The following is a 17,214-nucleotide window of genomic DNA, read 5'->3' as shown; positions in this document are numbered from 1 at the left end:
ATGAGACACAGCAGAAGAGAAGATTAATGAACTGAAAAGTAAATCAGTAGAAAATACCCCGTTAAAGCACATAGAAAAAAGGATGGAAAATTAAAAGAGCATTAAGAGACAGAGGGAAAAGGTCTGGAGCTCAAGAACAAGAAAAAGAATGGAACTGAAACTATTTGAAGAGATAACAATGAAAATTTTTTTCAAAACTTACTAAAGATAATCAAGTTACACTTTCAAAAAGGCTAAACATCTGTGAGCAAGATAAATACAAACCTAAATTTAATAATCAAACCTCTGTAAACCAAGACAACGAGAAAATCTTAAAAGAGACAGAGTTAAGAAAAGATACATTGCTTTCAAAGGAACAGTGATCAAGCATACAGATGACTTTTTAACAAAACCAGTGAACTCCACAGAACAACTGAAGGACACTTATAAATTACTAGGAGAAAATAACTGCCAGACTATAATTCTATATAATTCTATATCCAGGGAAAATATCCTTCAGAAATAAAGGTGATATTAAGGCATGTTCAGGTAAGTAAAAACTGAAAATATATTACTAGCAGACTCACACTAAAAGACACTAAAGGGAGTTCATTAGGCAGAAGAAAAATGATCACAGATAGAAGCATAGGAATGCAAGAAAAGAGAAATGGAAAGTGTAAATATAAGACTGTTGACTGTTTAAATCAACACTAATAACAATACCTTATGGATAAAATAAGTAGAAGTGAAATAAATGACAAAATAGTAATAAATAAATAAAAGGCAGGACGTGAAGTCAAGATGTTATGAGATTCTTGCATTATTCAGGAAGTGTTAAAAACACTAATTTAACATAGCCTCTAATTAATCAAGGATGCATGTTTTAATCTCGAAGGTAACTTTTGTCAAGTAGGAGTTCATGACAGAATTAAGCCCTACAGAAAATGGGGTTTTTCCGTTCTCTCGAGGGTGGTGCACACTAGTTCCATTTTAAATACAAGGAAGATAAGTTAATATATGCAATGAATATCTAGATAATTAAGATGTAATCTCTGGTGGAATCCAGTTGAGAAGAGCTTCTCTGGAGTAACCATTAAAAGAATAATAAAAGAATGTCTTAAAAGCTGATGGAGGGCAAGTGCTACAATAAAATTCTTGATTAATCCAAAACAAGGCAAGAAAAGAGAAAAAAAGGAATAAATGGGACAAATGGAAATCAAGTAGTAATATGTAAGTTTTAAATCCAAATATTCAGTAATTGTATTAAATATAAATGGGCTAAATGCTTCAATTAAAAGACAGATTGTCAAGTTGCATAATAAAGCAAAATCCAACAACATACTACATAAAGGAGACTCACCTGAAATATAAGGACACAGGTTGAAAATAAAAGGATGGAAAACAATATGCCATGCAAATAATAAACAAACTGAAATTGATGTAACTATGCTAATATCAAAGTTACTAAAGGCAAAAATATTAGTAGAAATAATGAATAACATTTTATGGTGGTAAGGTGTCAGTTTAACAGGCAGCTATTAAAAATGTGAACATGCACATCCCCTGGGCCTATTATTTCCACTACTAGGTATATACTCAACAGAAATGTATACATATATGCTCTAAAAGACATGAACAATGTGCAGAAAAGAGTTAACATGACAGGTCAGAGAATGCTTTCCTTAGAAAGGCCTGCTTGCAAAGTTGGCCCTTGGCTGGCATCTGAAGACTTGGATTTCAGGAAGGTTTCCACCATCCCCTAACTAATAAGGACAGTTTGCTCTGTCTAAATTGAGCAAGCAACATGGCTTGTGCTGAATACCTGATTTCCTTCTGAGAGTCTAGAGTTTTGGTGCAGGCCAGGCAGAAGGTGCTCACGTGACCAGCACTTAATAAAAATATTGAGTACTGAGTCTCTACTGCTGGTAGGCAACCCTTCACACGTGTTGTCACAGTTTGATGCTGGAAGAATTAAACACATGCTGTGTGACCCTACTGGGACAGGATATTGGAAGCTTGTTCCTGGTTTCCTTTAGACTTCGCCCCATGCATGTTTTTTTTCCTTTACTGATTTTGCTTTACATCCTTTTGCTATAATAAATATTAGTGACAAGTATGACTATTTGCTGAGTCCCATGAGTCCTCCCATGATTCACCTCATCACCAAACCTGGGATGGTCTTCAGGACTCCCAACACACTGGTGATAGTGTTGGGATTGTCTAGAGTGACCTTAACTCACTTAAATATGGCAAAAGCATTGTTTGAGAAAAGGATGGTAGAGGATGACAAACCTGTGGTACCTGGGTGTCTATGGAGTTATCCATGGTATGAAAAAGCAACTGAGCTGCTCTCTGTTGTAAGAGGTAAAAGTTACCTATGGAATTTGAAAATGTTAGATCCAACTCCAAGAGAGTTGGCTCGAAGGATCCTCTGGCTACTTTTGGCCACAGTGGCTAAAGTGAGGGGGGGAAAAGTACAGCCTGGGTGATGCCTTTGGTTTTTCTTTTCTCCTCCAGGCTGGAGGAGAAAGGGTCCAAACATTCCCAAAGGTGAACTTTGAATGGGCCAAAATGTTGAAAAGTTTGTGTGCCTTTTGTTCAAGTGGGAGGGGATAAAAAGGTTAAATCACTTTCCAGTGCTAGAGCAAAGTTTTATTTAAAAAAAATCAGAGGGAGAAAAACACTAACCACTGCTGCCATAGCCCTCTAGTCCCACTCCCACATTACAGCTGGGATCTCCCTGCAACTATAACATTAAGCTTGTAAATGCTGGATTTCCTGCTCAAGGTTTGAGTAAACTTTCGATTAGGGGAAAAGGAGGAACTTTTAAAAATGGCTTTGTATTTTGTGGCTCTTGCATCTGGACGTATGATAAACATTGATGTAAAATGTTATATTCTTGTAGTCTCATAAAGCTAGAGGGATCATCTTGATCAGGAAAAGTTGCAAAAAAGAAAAAAGAGCATCACTAGGATACAATTACCTTGCTTTTTGCTGCCAGTGGGCAGATTGGAATCCAAACTCTTTGAGTATTGGAAATAAAACTAGTCTCCATAACTAATGATTTTTGTTATCATTTTTTAACTATTGGAGCTTCTGGAAAAAGGAAAAGACAACATGAAAAGAGAGGCAGTCTTCAGGTGAAAATACACTTTTTGAGTTTAAAAAGCAGTTTTTAGTTGCTAATGAGCTTTCGTGAAACCAAACGTCTGACTCTTAAGAAGCTGATGATTTTTTCATCCTGATGTGTGTATTTTTGACTGGGTTAATTTGAACTGTAAGGCACAATAAGAAGAGCTTAGCAAAGTCTTACTTGTCATTTGGACTTGGACCTAGACCACGGTTGACCAGCCCTGCACCATCTCAGCGTTGATGCTCCCTAAGAAAAGCCACTAGCTTTTCTGGCATCCTAAATTCACAGATTCTGATTGCCTGAACCTGACTCTCAGCTGAAACCTGATAAGGTCTGCTATAGACTGTTCGCACATCAGCACCAGATGTGCTGAACTGAAAGGAGGCACAGGCTAAATGAACTCTAAATGAACTACGTAAACTTTAAATGAACTCAGACTTGGATTATTGCAGATTTGGATCACCCCTCTTGTGATCCTAAACTGTGAAACCATCCCTGGTGCTGGCTGGACCATTTGGGTCAGTTGAGTTGCAGATGCCCACAGGAAACGTCTTGTTCTCTGATGGGACCATCTGAAATTGATCCTCTCATTGGCTGTATATTTCTGATACAAAAGCTGATTGCATTACTAATGTGATTTCTGCAAAAGCTGCAAATTGGAGGAGGGCCTAGCATGAGGAATGTGACCCCCTCCCCCACTCCTGACAGATCAAACTCTTGATCCTTTCTGAGGCTGTGTCACTGCTGTTGATGATTGTGTTTGACTTTCTAGATTAGTTGCAGCTTAAAATAGACTGATAGCCTGACTCTACTTACTTGCCCTTCCTCCTGATACATAAACCTTAGTAAGGCAGTGTGCTTATTAAATGTAGCTGTCCCCATAAAGAGAGTGATCTTTTCTAGGCTGCTCACTGGATAAATGATCAGGATGAAAGGAGTGGGAAGTATGAAAACCCATTTTTTAAATATTTGAAAATTCAGGATTTCATCTTGACCAATTCCTGGACATGATATGTCTTTCTGAATAAGTTGTATAAAAGTGTTTGCTTCTGAAAATGCTTTTAAACTTCTTACATACAACTCTTCTAGGCAAAAGGTCTGGATGAGAGGAGAGGATGATTGTACAACTATAACAGCTAAATGGGACGCACAGATTTTGTAACACTGGAGAAAAAAACAAAACACCTGGGGAGGCATGAGTGAAGGGTGAGGGCATTAATGATCTTTGATTTTTAGGACTGCTCCTGGAAGCTTTCCCCTCCTCCCTAATAAAAGCACGTGTTGTCTTCCCTGGTGCTGAGAGTGCTTTGAATTCAAACTGACTGCTGAGCCTAAGGTCAGATCTGACAGAGCTGACTCTGAGACAGCAGGTGGTAGCCCCAGCTCCTCCACCTTCCACTCAGCACCTCCACATGTCGTCTACGTTTGCAAGGCAGATGAACTGGTGCTATGAACAAACAAAATTGTTTGGATCCAGCTGCCTTCAGGAAACACTCCCTTTGAAACCAAGTTCTGAACTGAATTTTTTGGATTGGATTGGAAACCCTAGGGTGGGAGGCCTCACGGTGGGAGATTAGCCACATTAGGGGTTCTGTTAGCCTAAACTGCCTAATTAGTGTATGTCCTGCTTGGGATGCCCTAACAATTGTAAACTTTTTTTTTTTATCCAACGGTACTGCATATGCCCTCTGGAATTGTACTTGTCAGTGAGCCTTGACTATCATGACACTGCCTCAGCCCTGGAAGGCATTCAGGTCAGCTTCAGTTTACTGAACAGGCCTGAGCTGTGCCTGGATTGATGCCTCAAGCCAGGTTAAAAAGCAAAGAGTTAATTATGGAAACTTAAGGAGGAAGCCACCTGGTTTTTGAAGATACATGTTTATGATAATGGATTTCTTTTATCTGGCTCAATCTAAGACCCCTGAGGACATAACTGAGGACAATACTGCAGGTTGGTCTCACACTACTGTGTAGGGTCCTCCTGACAAAGGCACTTCGGCCAAGAGCCAAGGGGGTGGTCTGTACAAAGAGTTCACATGGCAGGCCTGAGAATGTATCCTTAGAAAGGCCTGCTTGCAAGATTGGCCCTTGGCTGGCATCTGGGGACTTGGATTTTGAGAGGGTTTCACCATCCTCTGAATGATAAGGGTGGTTTACTGTGTCTAAACTGTGCAAACAGTATGGCTTATGCTGAACACCTGCTTTTCTTCTGAGAGTCTGGGGTTTTGGTGCATGCTAGGCAGAGGGTGCCTATGTGACCAGCCCCTAATAAAAACAAACATTGGGCACTGAGTCTCTAATGAGCTTCCTTGGTAGACATTTCATACATATTGTCACAATTTGATGCTGGAGGAATTAAGCATGTGCTGTGCAACTCCACTGGGAAGAGGAGTCTTGGAAGCTTGTGCCTGGTTTCCTCTGGACTTTGCACCATGCACCATTTTTCTTTGCATTTTGCTTTGTATCCTTTTGCTGTAATAAACCTTAGCCATTAGTATAGCTCTATGTTGAGTCCTATGAATCCTAGCGAATCACCAAACCTGGAAGTGATTTTTGGGACCTCCCAAACAACAAGAATGTTAATAGGAGCTTTATTTATAATAACAAAAAATTGGAGGAAAAATTCAAATGTCTGTCAACAAGTGGATGGATAAATAATTATACATTCGTACAGTGGAATATTATACAGCAATGAAAATGAATGAACTAATTCTATGTACAATAATATGGATGAATCTCATAGATATAATGTTGAGTGAAAGAAACCAGATACAAAAAGTAGATACTGTATGATTCTATAAATATAAAGCTCAAAAATGGACAAATCATACTTACTTATGATGGTGGAAGTTTGAATGGTGGTTAACTTTGGGGCCTGTGGGAAGTTAATACCTGGGAAGGGGCACAACGGAGGCTTCTGCAGTGCTGATAATGTTCCATATTTTGATTTAGGTTATGTGTTTGCTATGTAAAAAATTCATCAAATTTTACATTTAAGATTCATGTACTTTATATATATTATACTATAAGCAATTTTAAAAAAAAGAACCTAGCATCCATTGATGGATGAAAAGATAAGCAAAATGTGGTATATACATACAATGGAGTATTATTCAGCCTAAAAAAAGAGTAAAATTCTGACACATACTATAAAATGTATGAACCTTGAGACTTTATGCTAAGTGGAATAAGCCAGTCACAAAAGGATAAATATTGTATGACTCTACATATATTAGGTACCTAGAGTAAGCAAATTCATTGAGACAGAAAGAATGGTGATTGCCAGGGATTGGGAGGAGGGGAGCATGTGGAGTTATTGTTTAATGGGTACAGTTTCAGTTTTGGAAGATGAAAATTTTCTGAAGATGGGTGGGAGTAATAGTAGTACAACATTACAAATGTGCTTAATGCCACTGAACAATTTAAACTGGTTAAAATGATAAATTTTATGTATATTTTACCATAATAAAAAAGAAACAAAATGGAGGGAACAATGGATACTGCTTATAATATCAGTCTCAGGTAAAGTGTGTGTTTTACAGAGTGGACACTGGAATATAGAAAAAGACACTGACAGCTCTCTGGTTCTGTCCCTAAGACTGAAGGAACACAAAAAATGTGGCATATATGATAAGTATCATACATAGGATAAAGAAGGGGCAAAAATGAAATCCCCAAGAAAAGTGTGTCCCAGCACCCCCAAAACAGTAGTACTAATTCTGTCAGTACTGACATGAAAGGATATTTAATATAGATTTTGGGGAAAAAGAGTTTGGGAACAATGTGTATAGTGTTATCCTATGTTATAAAAGGAAAACATGTGTCTGAATAAATGAAATACTTCCTCATTGTAAGAGGCATTGTAATATGTAATAATTGCCTTTTGAAAGACAAAAAGAAATTCAACTACATTTAGCACAGACATCAATTGACAGGTATATTCTAATTTCAGAATGCTAAACTGTAAAAAGAAGACATCTTTTACTCAGAGAAATAAGGTGGATGTGTGTGAATGTGCACACGTGTATGTATACACATACATACGTATATACACACATAGACGATAGTGAGACACATGATGTATATATTCTATTTAAATTTTCATCAGAACTGTACCTTACTTTTGTGGCTGTCTGATAGTTCAAGTCTCCCACCTCTTCACAGTTTTCAAAATAGCTGCCCTACAAAGCACATTTTACTGTAACCTTCCACAAAATTTCCTGTCAGACATAAGAATGTTAACATATCTTGACTTATTTGGATAAAATGTGTTTTCCCATTGAATAAAATCTGTAAGTACTATGCTATTGAAGGAGATCAAGATGCACTCTTTTTTCACTTTTTCCAGTTTAGTATGCCATCTTTAAACTGAGGACTTTTTTTTTTAACATCTTTATAAGAGTATCATTGCTTTACAATGGTGTGTTAGTTTCTGCTGTATAACAAAGTGAATCAGTTATACATATACATATGTTCCCATATCTCTTCCCTCTGGCATGTCCCTCCCTCCCACCCTCCCTATCCCACCCCTCTAGGTGCTCACAAAGCACCGAGCTGATCTCCCTGTGCTATGCGGCTGCTTCCCACTAGCTATCTATTTTACGTTTGGTAGTGTATATATGTGCGTGCCACTCTCTCACTTTGTCACAGCTTACCCTTCCCCCTCCCCATATCCTCAAGTCCATTCTCTAGTAGGTCTGTGTCTTTATTCCCGTCTTGCCCCTAGGTTCTTCAGGAACATTTTTTTTTCTTAGACTCCATATATATGTGTGAGCATACGGTATTTGTTTTTCTTTCTGACTTACTTCACTCTGTATGACAGACTCTACGTCCATCCAGCTCACTACAGATAACTCAGTTTCGTTTCTTTTTATGGCTGAGTAATATTCCATTGTATATATGTGCCACATATTCTTTATCCATTCATCTGTCGATGGACACTTTGGTTGCTTCCATATCCTGGCTATTGTAATAGAGCTGCAATGAACATTTTGGTACATGACTCCTTTTGAATTATGGTTTTCTCAGGGTATATGCCCAGTACTGGGATAGCTGGGTCATATGGTAGTTCTATTTTTAGTTTTTTAAGGAACCTCCATACTGTTCTCCATAGTGGCTGTATCAATTTACATTCCCACCAACAGTGCAAGAGGGTTCCCTTTTCTCCACAACCTCTCCAGCATTTATTGTTTGTAGATTTTTTGATGATGGCCATTCTCACCGGTGTGAGATGATATCTCATTGTAGTTTTGATTTGCATTTCTTTAATGATTAATGATATTCAGCATCCTTTCATATGTTTGTTGGCAATCTGTGTATCTTCTTTGGAGAAATGTCTATTTAGGTCTTCTGCCCATTTTTGGATTGGGTTGTTTGTTTTTTTCTAATTGAGCTGCATGAGCTTCTTGTAAATTTTGGAGATTAATCCTTTGTCAGTTGCTTCCTTTGCAAATATTTTTTCCCATTCTGAGGGTTGTCTATTGGTCTTGTTTATGGTTTCCTTTGCTGTGCAAAAGCTTTTAAGTTTCATTAGGTCCCATTTGTTTATTTTTGTTTTTATTTCCATTTCTCTAGGAGCTGGGTCAAAAAGGATCTTGCTGTGATTTATGTCATAGAGTGTTCTGCCTATGTTTTCCTCTAAGAGTTTGATACTCTCTGGCCTTCCATTTAGGTCTTTAATCCATTTTGAGTTTATCTTTGTGTATGGTGTTAGGGAGTGTTCTAATTTCATTCTTTTACATGTAGCTGTCAAGGTTTCCCAGCACCACTTATTGGAGAGACTGTCCTTTCTCCATTGTGTATTCTGGCCTCCTTTATCAAAAAATAAGGTAATCATATATGCATGGGTTTATCGCTAGGCTTTCTATCCTGTTCCATTGATCTATATTTCTGTTTTTGTGCCACTACCATACTGTCTTGATTACTGTAGCTTTGTAGTATAGTCTGAAGTCAGGGAGCCTGATTCCTCCAGCTCCGTTTTTCGTTCTCAAGATTGCTTTGGCTATTCGGGGTCTTTTGTGTTTCCATACAAATTGTGAAATTTTTTGTTCTACTTCTATGAAAAATGCCAGTGGTAGTTTAATAGGGATTGCATTGAATCTGTAGATTGCTTTGGATAGTATAGTCATTTTCACAATGTCGATTCTTCCAGTCCAAGAACATGGTATATCTCTCCATCTATTTGTATCATCTTTACTTTCTTTCATAATGTTTTATAATTTTCTGCATACAGGTCTTTTGTCTCCTTAGGTACATTTATTCCTAAGTATTTTATTCTCTTAGTTGCAGTGGTAAATGGGAGTGTTTCCTTAATTTCACTTTCAGATTTTTAATCATTATTGTATAGGAATGCCAGAGATTTCTGTGCATTAATTTTGTATCCTGCTACTTTACCAAATACATTGATTAGCTCTAGTAGTTTTCTGGTAGCATCTTTAGGATTCTCTGTGTATAGTATCATGTCATCTGCAAACAGTGATAGCTTTACGTCTCCTTTTCCAATTTGGTTTCCTTTCATTTTTTTTCTTCTCTGATTGCCATGGCTAGGACTTCCAACACTCTGTTGCATAAGAGTGGTGAGAGTGGGCATCCTTGTCTTGTTCCTCGTCTTAGTGGAAATGGTTTTAGTTTCTCACCACTGAGGACGATCTTGGCTGTGGGTTTGTCACATATGGCCTTTATTATGTTGAGGGAAGTTCCCTCTATGCCTACTTTCTGGAGGGTATTTTATCATAAATGGGTGTTAAATTTTGTCGAAAGCTTTTTCTGCATCTATTGAGATGATCATATGGTTTTTCTCCTTCAGTTTGTTAATATGATGTATCATATTGATTGATTTGCGAATATTGAAGAATCGTTGCATTCCTGGGATAAACCCACCTTGATCATGGTATATAATCCTTTTAATGTGCTGTTGGATTCTGTTTGCTAGTAATTTGTTGAGGATTTTTGCATCTATGTTCATCAGTGACATTGGCCTGTAGATTTCTTTCTTTGTCTGGTTTTGGTATCAGGGTGATGGTGGCCTCGTAGAATGTGTTTGGGAGTGTTCCTCCCTCTGCTATATTTTGGAAGAGTTTGAGAAGGATAGGTGTTAGCTCTTCTCTAAATGTTTGATAGAATTTGCCTGTGAAGCTATCTGGTCCTGGGCTTTTGTTTGTTGGAAGATTTTTAATCACAGTTTCAATTTCACTGCTTGTGATTGGACTGTTCATATTTTCTATTTCTTCCTGGTTCAGTCTCGGAAGGTTGTGCATTTCTAAGAATTTGTCCATTTCTTCCAGGTTGTCCATTTTATTGGCATAGAGTTGCTTGTAGTAATCTCTCATTATCCTTTGTATTTCTGCAGTGTCAGTTGTTACTTCTCCTTTTGCATTTCTAATTCTATTGATTTGAGGCTTCTCCCGTTTTTTTCTTGATGAGTGTGGCTAATGGTTTATCAATTTTGTTTTTCTTCTCAAAGAACTAGCTTGTAGTTTTATTAATCTTTGCTACCGTTTCCTTCATTTCCTTTTCATTTATTTCTGATCTGATCTTTATGATTTCTTTCCTTCTGCTAACTTTGGGGTTTTTTTGTTCTTCTTTCTCTAATTGCTTTAGGTGTAAGGTTAGGTTTTTTATTTGAGATGTTTCTTGTTTCTTAAGATAGGATTGTATTGCTATAAACTTCCCTCTTAGAACTGCTTTTGCTGCATCCCATAGGTTTTGGGTCAGCCTGTCTCCATTGTCATTTGTTTCTAGGTATTTTTTGATTTCCTCTTTGATTTCTTCAGTGATCACTTCGTTATTAGGTAGTGTGTTGTTTAGCCTCCATGGTTTGTATTCTTTACAGATCTTTTCCTGTTATTGATATCTAGTCTCATAGCGTTGTGTTCAGAAAAGATACTTGATACAATTTCTGTTTTCTTAAATTAACCAAGGCTTGATTTGTGACCCAAGATATGATCTATCCTGGAGAATGTTCCATGAGCACTTGAGAAGAATGTGTATTCTGTTGTTTTTGTATGGAATGTCCTATAAATATCAATTAAGTGCATCTTGTTTAATGTATCATTTAAAGCTTGTGTTTCCTTATTTATTTTCATTTTGGATGATCTGTCCATTGGTGAAAGTGGGGTGTTAAAGTCCCATACTATGATTGTGTTACTGTCGATTTCCCTTTTTATGGCTGTTAGTATTTGCCTTATGTATTGAGGTGCTCCTGTGTTGGGTGCATAAATATTTACAATTGTTATGTCTTCTTCTTGGATCGATCCCTTGATCATCATGTAGTGTCCTTCTTTGTCGCTTGTAATAGTCTTTTTTTTAAAGTCTATTTTGTCTGATAAGAGAATTTCTACTCCAGCTTTCTTTTGATTTGCATTTGCATGGAATATCTTTTTCTGTCCCCTCACTTTCACTCTGTATGTTTCCCTACGTCTGAAGTGAGTCTCTTGTACACAGCATATATACTGGTCTTGTTTTTGTATCCATTCAGCCAGTGTGTGTCTTTTGGTTGGAGCATTTAAACCATTTACATTTAAGGTTATTATCGATATGTAAGTTCCTGTTCCCATTTTCTTAATTGTTTTGGGTTTGTTATTGTAGGTCTTTTCCTTCTCTTGTGCTTCCTGCTTAGAGAAGTTCCTTTAGCATTTGTTGTAAAGCTGTTTGGTGGTGCTGAATTCTCTTAGCTTTTGCCTCTCTGTAAAGCTTTTAATTTCTCCCTCAAATCTGAATGAGATCCTTGCTGGGTAGAGTAATCCTGGTTGTAGGTTTTTCTCCTTCATCACTTTCAATATGTCCTGCTAGTCCCTTCTGGCTTGCAAAGTTTCTCCTGAAAGATCAGCTGTTAACCTCATGGGGGTTCCCTTGTGTGTTATTTGTTGTTTTTCCCTTGCTGCTTTTAATATTTTTTCTTTGTATTTAATTTTTGATACTTTGATTAATATGTGTCTTGGCGTGTTTCTCTTTGGATTTATCCCGTATGGGGCTCTCTGTGCTTCCTGGACTTGATTAATCATTTGCCATATTAGGGAAATTTTGAACTATAATCTCTTCAAATATTTTCCTAGCCCCTTTCTTTTTCTGTTCTTCTTCTGGGACCCTATAATTCGAATGTTGGTGCATTTAATGTTGTTCAAGAGGTCTCTGAGACTGTCCTCAATTCTTTTCATTCTTTTTTCTTTATTTTGCTCTGCAATTGTTATATCCACTATTTTATCTTCCAGGTCACTTATCCGTTCTTCTGCGTCAGTTATTCTGCTGTTGATCCCTTCAAGAGAATTTTTAATTTCGTTTATTGTGTTGTTCATCACTGTTTGTTTGCTCTTTAGTTCTTCTAGGTCCTTGTTAAATGTTTCTTGTATTTATTCTATTTCCAAGATTTTGGATCATCTTTACTATCATTATTCTGAATTCTTTTTCAGGTAGACTGCCTGTTTCCTCCTCATTTGTTATGTCTGGTGGGTTTTTGCCTTGCTCCTTCATCTGCTGTGTGTTTTTCTGTCTTCTTAATTTGCTTAACTTACTGTGTTTGTGGTCTCCTTTTTGCAGGCTGCAGGTTCGTATTTCCCTTTGCTTTTGGTGTCTGTCCCCAGTGGCTAAGGTTGGTTCAGTGGATTGTATAGGCTTCCTCGTGGAGGGGACTAGTGCCTGTGTTCTGGTGGATGAGGCTAGATCTTGTCTTTCTGGTGGACAGGTCCACGTCTGGTGGTGTGTTTTGGGATGTCTGTGGCCTTATTATGATTTTAGGCAGCCTCTCTGCTAATGGATGGGGTTGTGTTCCTGTCTTGCTAGTTGTTTGGCATAGGGTGTCCAGCACTGTAGCTTGCTGGTCGTTGAGTGAAGCTGGGTGTTGGCATTGAGATGGAGATCTCTGGGAGATTTTCGCTGTTTGATATTTACGTGGGGCTTGGAGGTCTCTTGTGGACCAGTGTCCTGAACTTGGCTCTCCCACCTCAGAGGCACAGCCCTGTCGCCTGGCTGGAGCACAAAGAGCCTTTCATCCACACGGCTCAGAATAAAAGGGAGAAAAAATAGAAAGAAAGAAAGAAGATAAAATAAAATAAAGTTATTAAAATAAAAACTAATTATTAAGAAAAAAATTTTTAAATGTAATAAAAAACGGACAGACAGAACCCTAGGACAAATGGTAAAAGTAAAGCTGTAAAGACAAAATTACACACAGAAGCATACACATACACACTCACAAAAAGAGAAAAAGGGAAAAAGATATATATATATCTTTGCTTCCAAAGTCCACCTCCTCAATTTGGGATGATTCGTTGTCTATTCAGGTATTCCACAGATGCAGTGTACATCAAGTTGATTGTGGAGCTTTAATCTGCTGCTCCTGAGGCTGCTGGGAGAGATTTCCCTTTCTCTTCTTTGTTCGCACAGCTCCCAGTGTTCAGCTTTGGATTTGGACCCGCCTCTCTGCATGTAGGTCGCCTGAGATCCTCTGTTCTTTACTCAGACAGGTTGGGGTTTAAGGAGCAGCTGATTCGGGGGCTCTGGCTCACTCAGGACGGGGTGAGGGAGGGGTACCGTTGCGGGGCTACCCGGCGGCGGCACAGGCCGGCATGACGTTGCAATAGCCTGAGGCGCGCCGTGTGTTCTCCTGGGGAAGTTTCCCTGGATCACGGGACGCTGGCAGTGGCGGGCTGCACAGGCTTCCGGGAGGGTAGGTGTGGATAGTGACCTGTGCTTGCACACAGGCTTCTTGGTGGCTGCAGCAACCTTAACGTCTCATGCCTGTCTCTGGGGTCCACGCTGATAGCCGCGGCTCGCGCCCGTCTCTGGAGCTCCTTTAAGCGGTGCTCTTAATCCCCTCTCCTCGCTAACCAGCAAACAGAGAGGCAAGAAAAAGTCTCTTGTCTCTTCGGTACCTCCACACTTTTTCCCGGACTCCCTCCCGGCTAGCTGTAGGGCACTAACCCCTTCAGGCTGTGTTTACGCATCCAACCCCAGTCCTCTCCCTGGGATCCGAGCCTCAGCTCCCAGCCCCCGCCCACCCCGGCGGGTGAGCAGACAAGCCTCTCAGGATGGTGAGTGCTGGTCAGCACCGATCCTCTGTGCGGGAATCTCTCCACTTTGCCCTCCACACCCCTGTTTCTGCGCTCTCGTCCGTGGCTCTGTAGCTCCCCCCCTCCACCACCCGCAGTCTCCGCCCGCGAAGGGGCTTCCTAGTGTGTGGAAACCTTTCCTCCTTCACAGCTCCCTCCCACTGGTGCGGGTCCCATGCCTATTCTTTTCTCTGTTTTTTCTTTTGCGCTACTCAGGTACGTGGGGAGTTTCTTGCCTTTTGGGAGGTCTGAGGTCTTCTGCCACTGTTCAGTAGGTGTTCTGTAGGAGCTGTTCCACATGTAGATGTATTTCTGATGTATTTGTGGAGATGAAGGTGATCTCTGCGTCTTACTCTTCCTCCATCTTGAAGCTCCTCTAAACTGATGAGGTTTTTGTTCAGCTTTGTTGAGGCGTAGTTTACCCTGATAAGTTTGATAATCAGAATAGCTTTTGCACTTTTCATGGGCTTTAAGGAAATTCAGTGAATTTCCTTATGAATATAGATAATAACATTCTATCATTCATAGAACTCTTAATTTTTATATGCATCTAGATGATTTAGCTTCTTTATAAGAGCATACATTTCTTTAAGAACAGAGATAACTGCCTAGTCTTTCTCTTGGAAAGCCCCACAGTGCTTAGTATGGCCCTGTATATGACATGTACACTAATTTTGAGACACAGAGCTTAGTTTGTTCAATGAGGAAGTGTAAACTATTACAAAAATGTTTGCTGATAGGATTTGCAAAAATACCTTGACCATTTCTCAATTCTATATCAGGATGCAACAGCAGAATGAAACTCAGTGGAAGACCCTACAGACACATGGGAGTCCTTGGAACTTCAAAACTCTATGACATTCGGAAAACTATCTTTACCTTCACTCCACAGGTGGGTGGACTGAGCTTTAATGTGCATTGAGATGAATGGAAATAAAAGAGAAACACTATAGAAATAAAGCATTTAGTGGAGTTGAGACAAGTGTCAGAGTTTCATGTGACCTTGTATATATTAAGTTGCTCAATAAATAGGGTTGGCCAAAAAGTTCGTTTTGGTTTTTTCCATAAGATGTTATGGAAAAACGTGAACGAACTTTTTGGTCAGCCCAATCTTTGTTGGGTTGGACTGAATTGATCTTGAAGCACAGAGCTATGCCAAGTGACTGTGGCTACCAAGAGTAGTCCTGGGTGTTGCAGAAACAGTGATTAAGGATTTTATAAATGTTGGAGTACTTTTAAAAGTACTCTTTATTAAAGATTAAAAATAATACTGTATTCTTTATAAACAAAATATAGTCTTTTTTATTCAGCTACTGAATTAAGTGTTCTATTTGTTTTGGGGAAGTGCCCTTTTTACATGCCCAGAAATCTCTGATATCCTCTTCTAAACAAAAATGTCAGTACTGTTTTAGCCATGATTATACACTATTTATTAGCCTGATGTTTATTACCCATATTATAATAGCAAGCCTTATTATATGTATGAATAGGAGGATAAACTATTTTCTGAAAAGAAAGCTTAAGCTTTCTTTTGTCATCTTACATCTGAAATAGTGCAACTGAGGTATAGATGAAAGAATAATGGACCATAGATTCTATCTCTGATTTTGCCATTTGCTAGTCATATAACTTTGCTAATCTACTCAGTGTCTCTTGGCCTTATTTTTTTATCTATTAAAAAGGAGAAAAGCCCTCACTGGGTTGTTAGAATTAAATAAAATCATGTACTTGAAAACACTTTGTAAACTATAACACACTAAAAATGTCCAGAACTACTGTTTGTGCCAGTAAGCCACCAGATACTTTGGGAAGAATTAGGCATTAAATTTGGAGGTATTGTTGCCCCTGTGATATCTTATATACGCTTGTGTATATGTGAGCACTTTGAAATATTATTTGATAGTTGTGAGAGTAAATTATTCTGAACTGTTATTTTCCTTTTTCTCAGTTTATAGACCAGCAACAATTCTACCTGGCTCTGGACAACAAGATGATAGTGGAAATGCTTAGAACAGACCTCTCCTATCTCTGTAGCCGCTGGAGAATGACAGGCCAGCCCACCATCACCTTCCCCATCTCACACAGCATGCTTGGTAAGGATGTGTGAGGCAAGGAACTAATGTATTTTTGAAATAAGTCATGTGGTTGGCCCTTCAAAATCATAGAGTCACTGAAAAGCTACTTTTTGTCATTTATTCTTTCATCAGTTTTTTTAAGCTCTTGTTTTGTGCCAGGCACTTTTCAAAGCACTGGGTGAATATGGCAGATGAGGTTTCTACTCTCACGGAGCTTATGTTTTAGAATAAATATGTAACAAATAAACCAATACACAAGAATATTTCAGGTGGTTTGAGAGCTATAATTCAAGAGATGTAATAGAATAACTTGTTTGGGGCTACTTCAGATAATTGGTTTCTAGGCCAATTTACAGAAACTTTATTAATACGATTCATTTTAAAGACAGTAATACTATATTCTGCATCTGTCTTACTCCAGTGGAGCATCAAGATTTTATAGATAAGTTCCTAAACTTCTCTTTGCAAGGCTTGCCTAACTGAAGCAATAAAATCTAGCAGGGAAAAGTAAAAAGCCTTTCAGTTTATCTTTCCTTTATTAGCTGGGCTTCCTGACATTGCTTACTTGAAACTGAGTGAAAAGCTTTGTTGTTCTCTCAGTTCCTGGAGGACTAGAGCCAATACTGAAGCACTGCTTCCTTTCTGTATCTCTGCTGTTGCTTCCAAAGGCCTGTTTGTACTACCAAAGTACATAGAATTCCTTTTCATTAGAGAAGAATCCTTTGTCATAAATCATTCAAACTCCAGACAGACTGTTAGGGATTTTGGTCACATCTCTAAAGTGCTTCAAAAGCACAGGAGTCCAGTGTACTTGTGTACCCATGAATAGTTGAAAGGTTCATTTCTACCTCGACATGTCTTTTCTGTCTGAGAAATACACACATTTTATCCAGTTTGATATAAATAAAGCACTCAAAAAATGTAAAAAAAAGAAAGCACAGGAGTTGAGGAAGTAGGGTAGTCTTTCTTCTTTTTGTCTTTC

General features: G+C 38.6%; 1 protein-coding gene across 2 annotated transcripts in view; it reads left to right on the top strand.

The window, feature by feature from the left end:
- The window catches only part of PHKA1 (phosphorylase kinase regulatory subunit alpha 1), a 130,676-nt gene that overhangs the window by 68,613 nt on the left and 44,849 nt on the right, over positions 1 to 17,214 (top strand). For both annotated transcript variants that reach the window (XM_082864921.1, XM_082864922.1), the window contains exons 15-16: positions 14,940 to 15,049; positions 16,106 to 16,250. In XM_082864921.1, the coding sequence (XP_082721047.1) occupies positions 14,940 to 15,049; positions 16,106 to 16,250 (255 nt within the window). The remainder of the gene's footprint in view (positions 1 to 14,939; positions 15,050 to 16,105; positions 16,251 to 17,214) is intronic.

This window comes from Leucopleurus acutus, assembly GCF_964270905.1.
Source record: "Leucopleurus acutus genome assembly, chromosome: X".
NCBI classification, from domain to species: Eukaryota; Metazoa; Chordata; class Mammalia; order Artiodactyla; family Delphinidae; genus Leucopleurus; species Leucopleurus acutus.
This window is presented reverse-complemented; position numbering and strand designations above follow the sequence as displayed.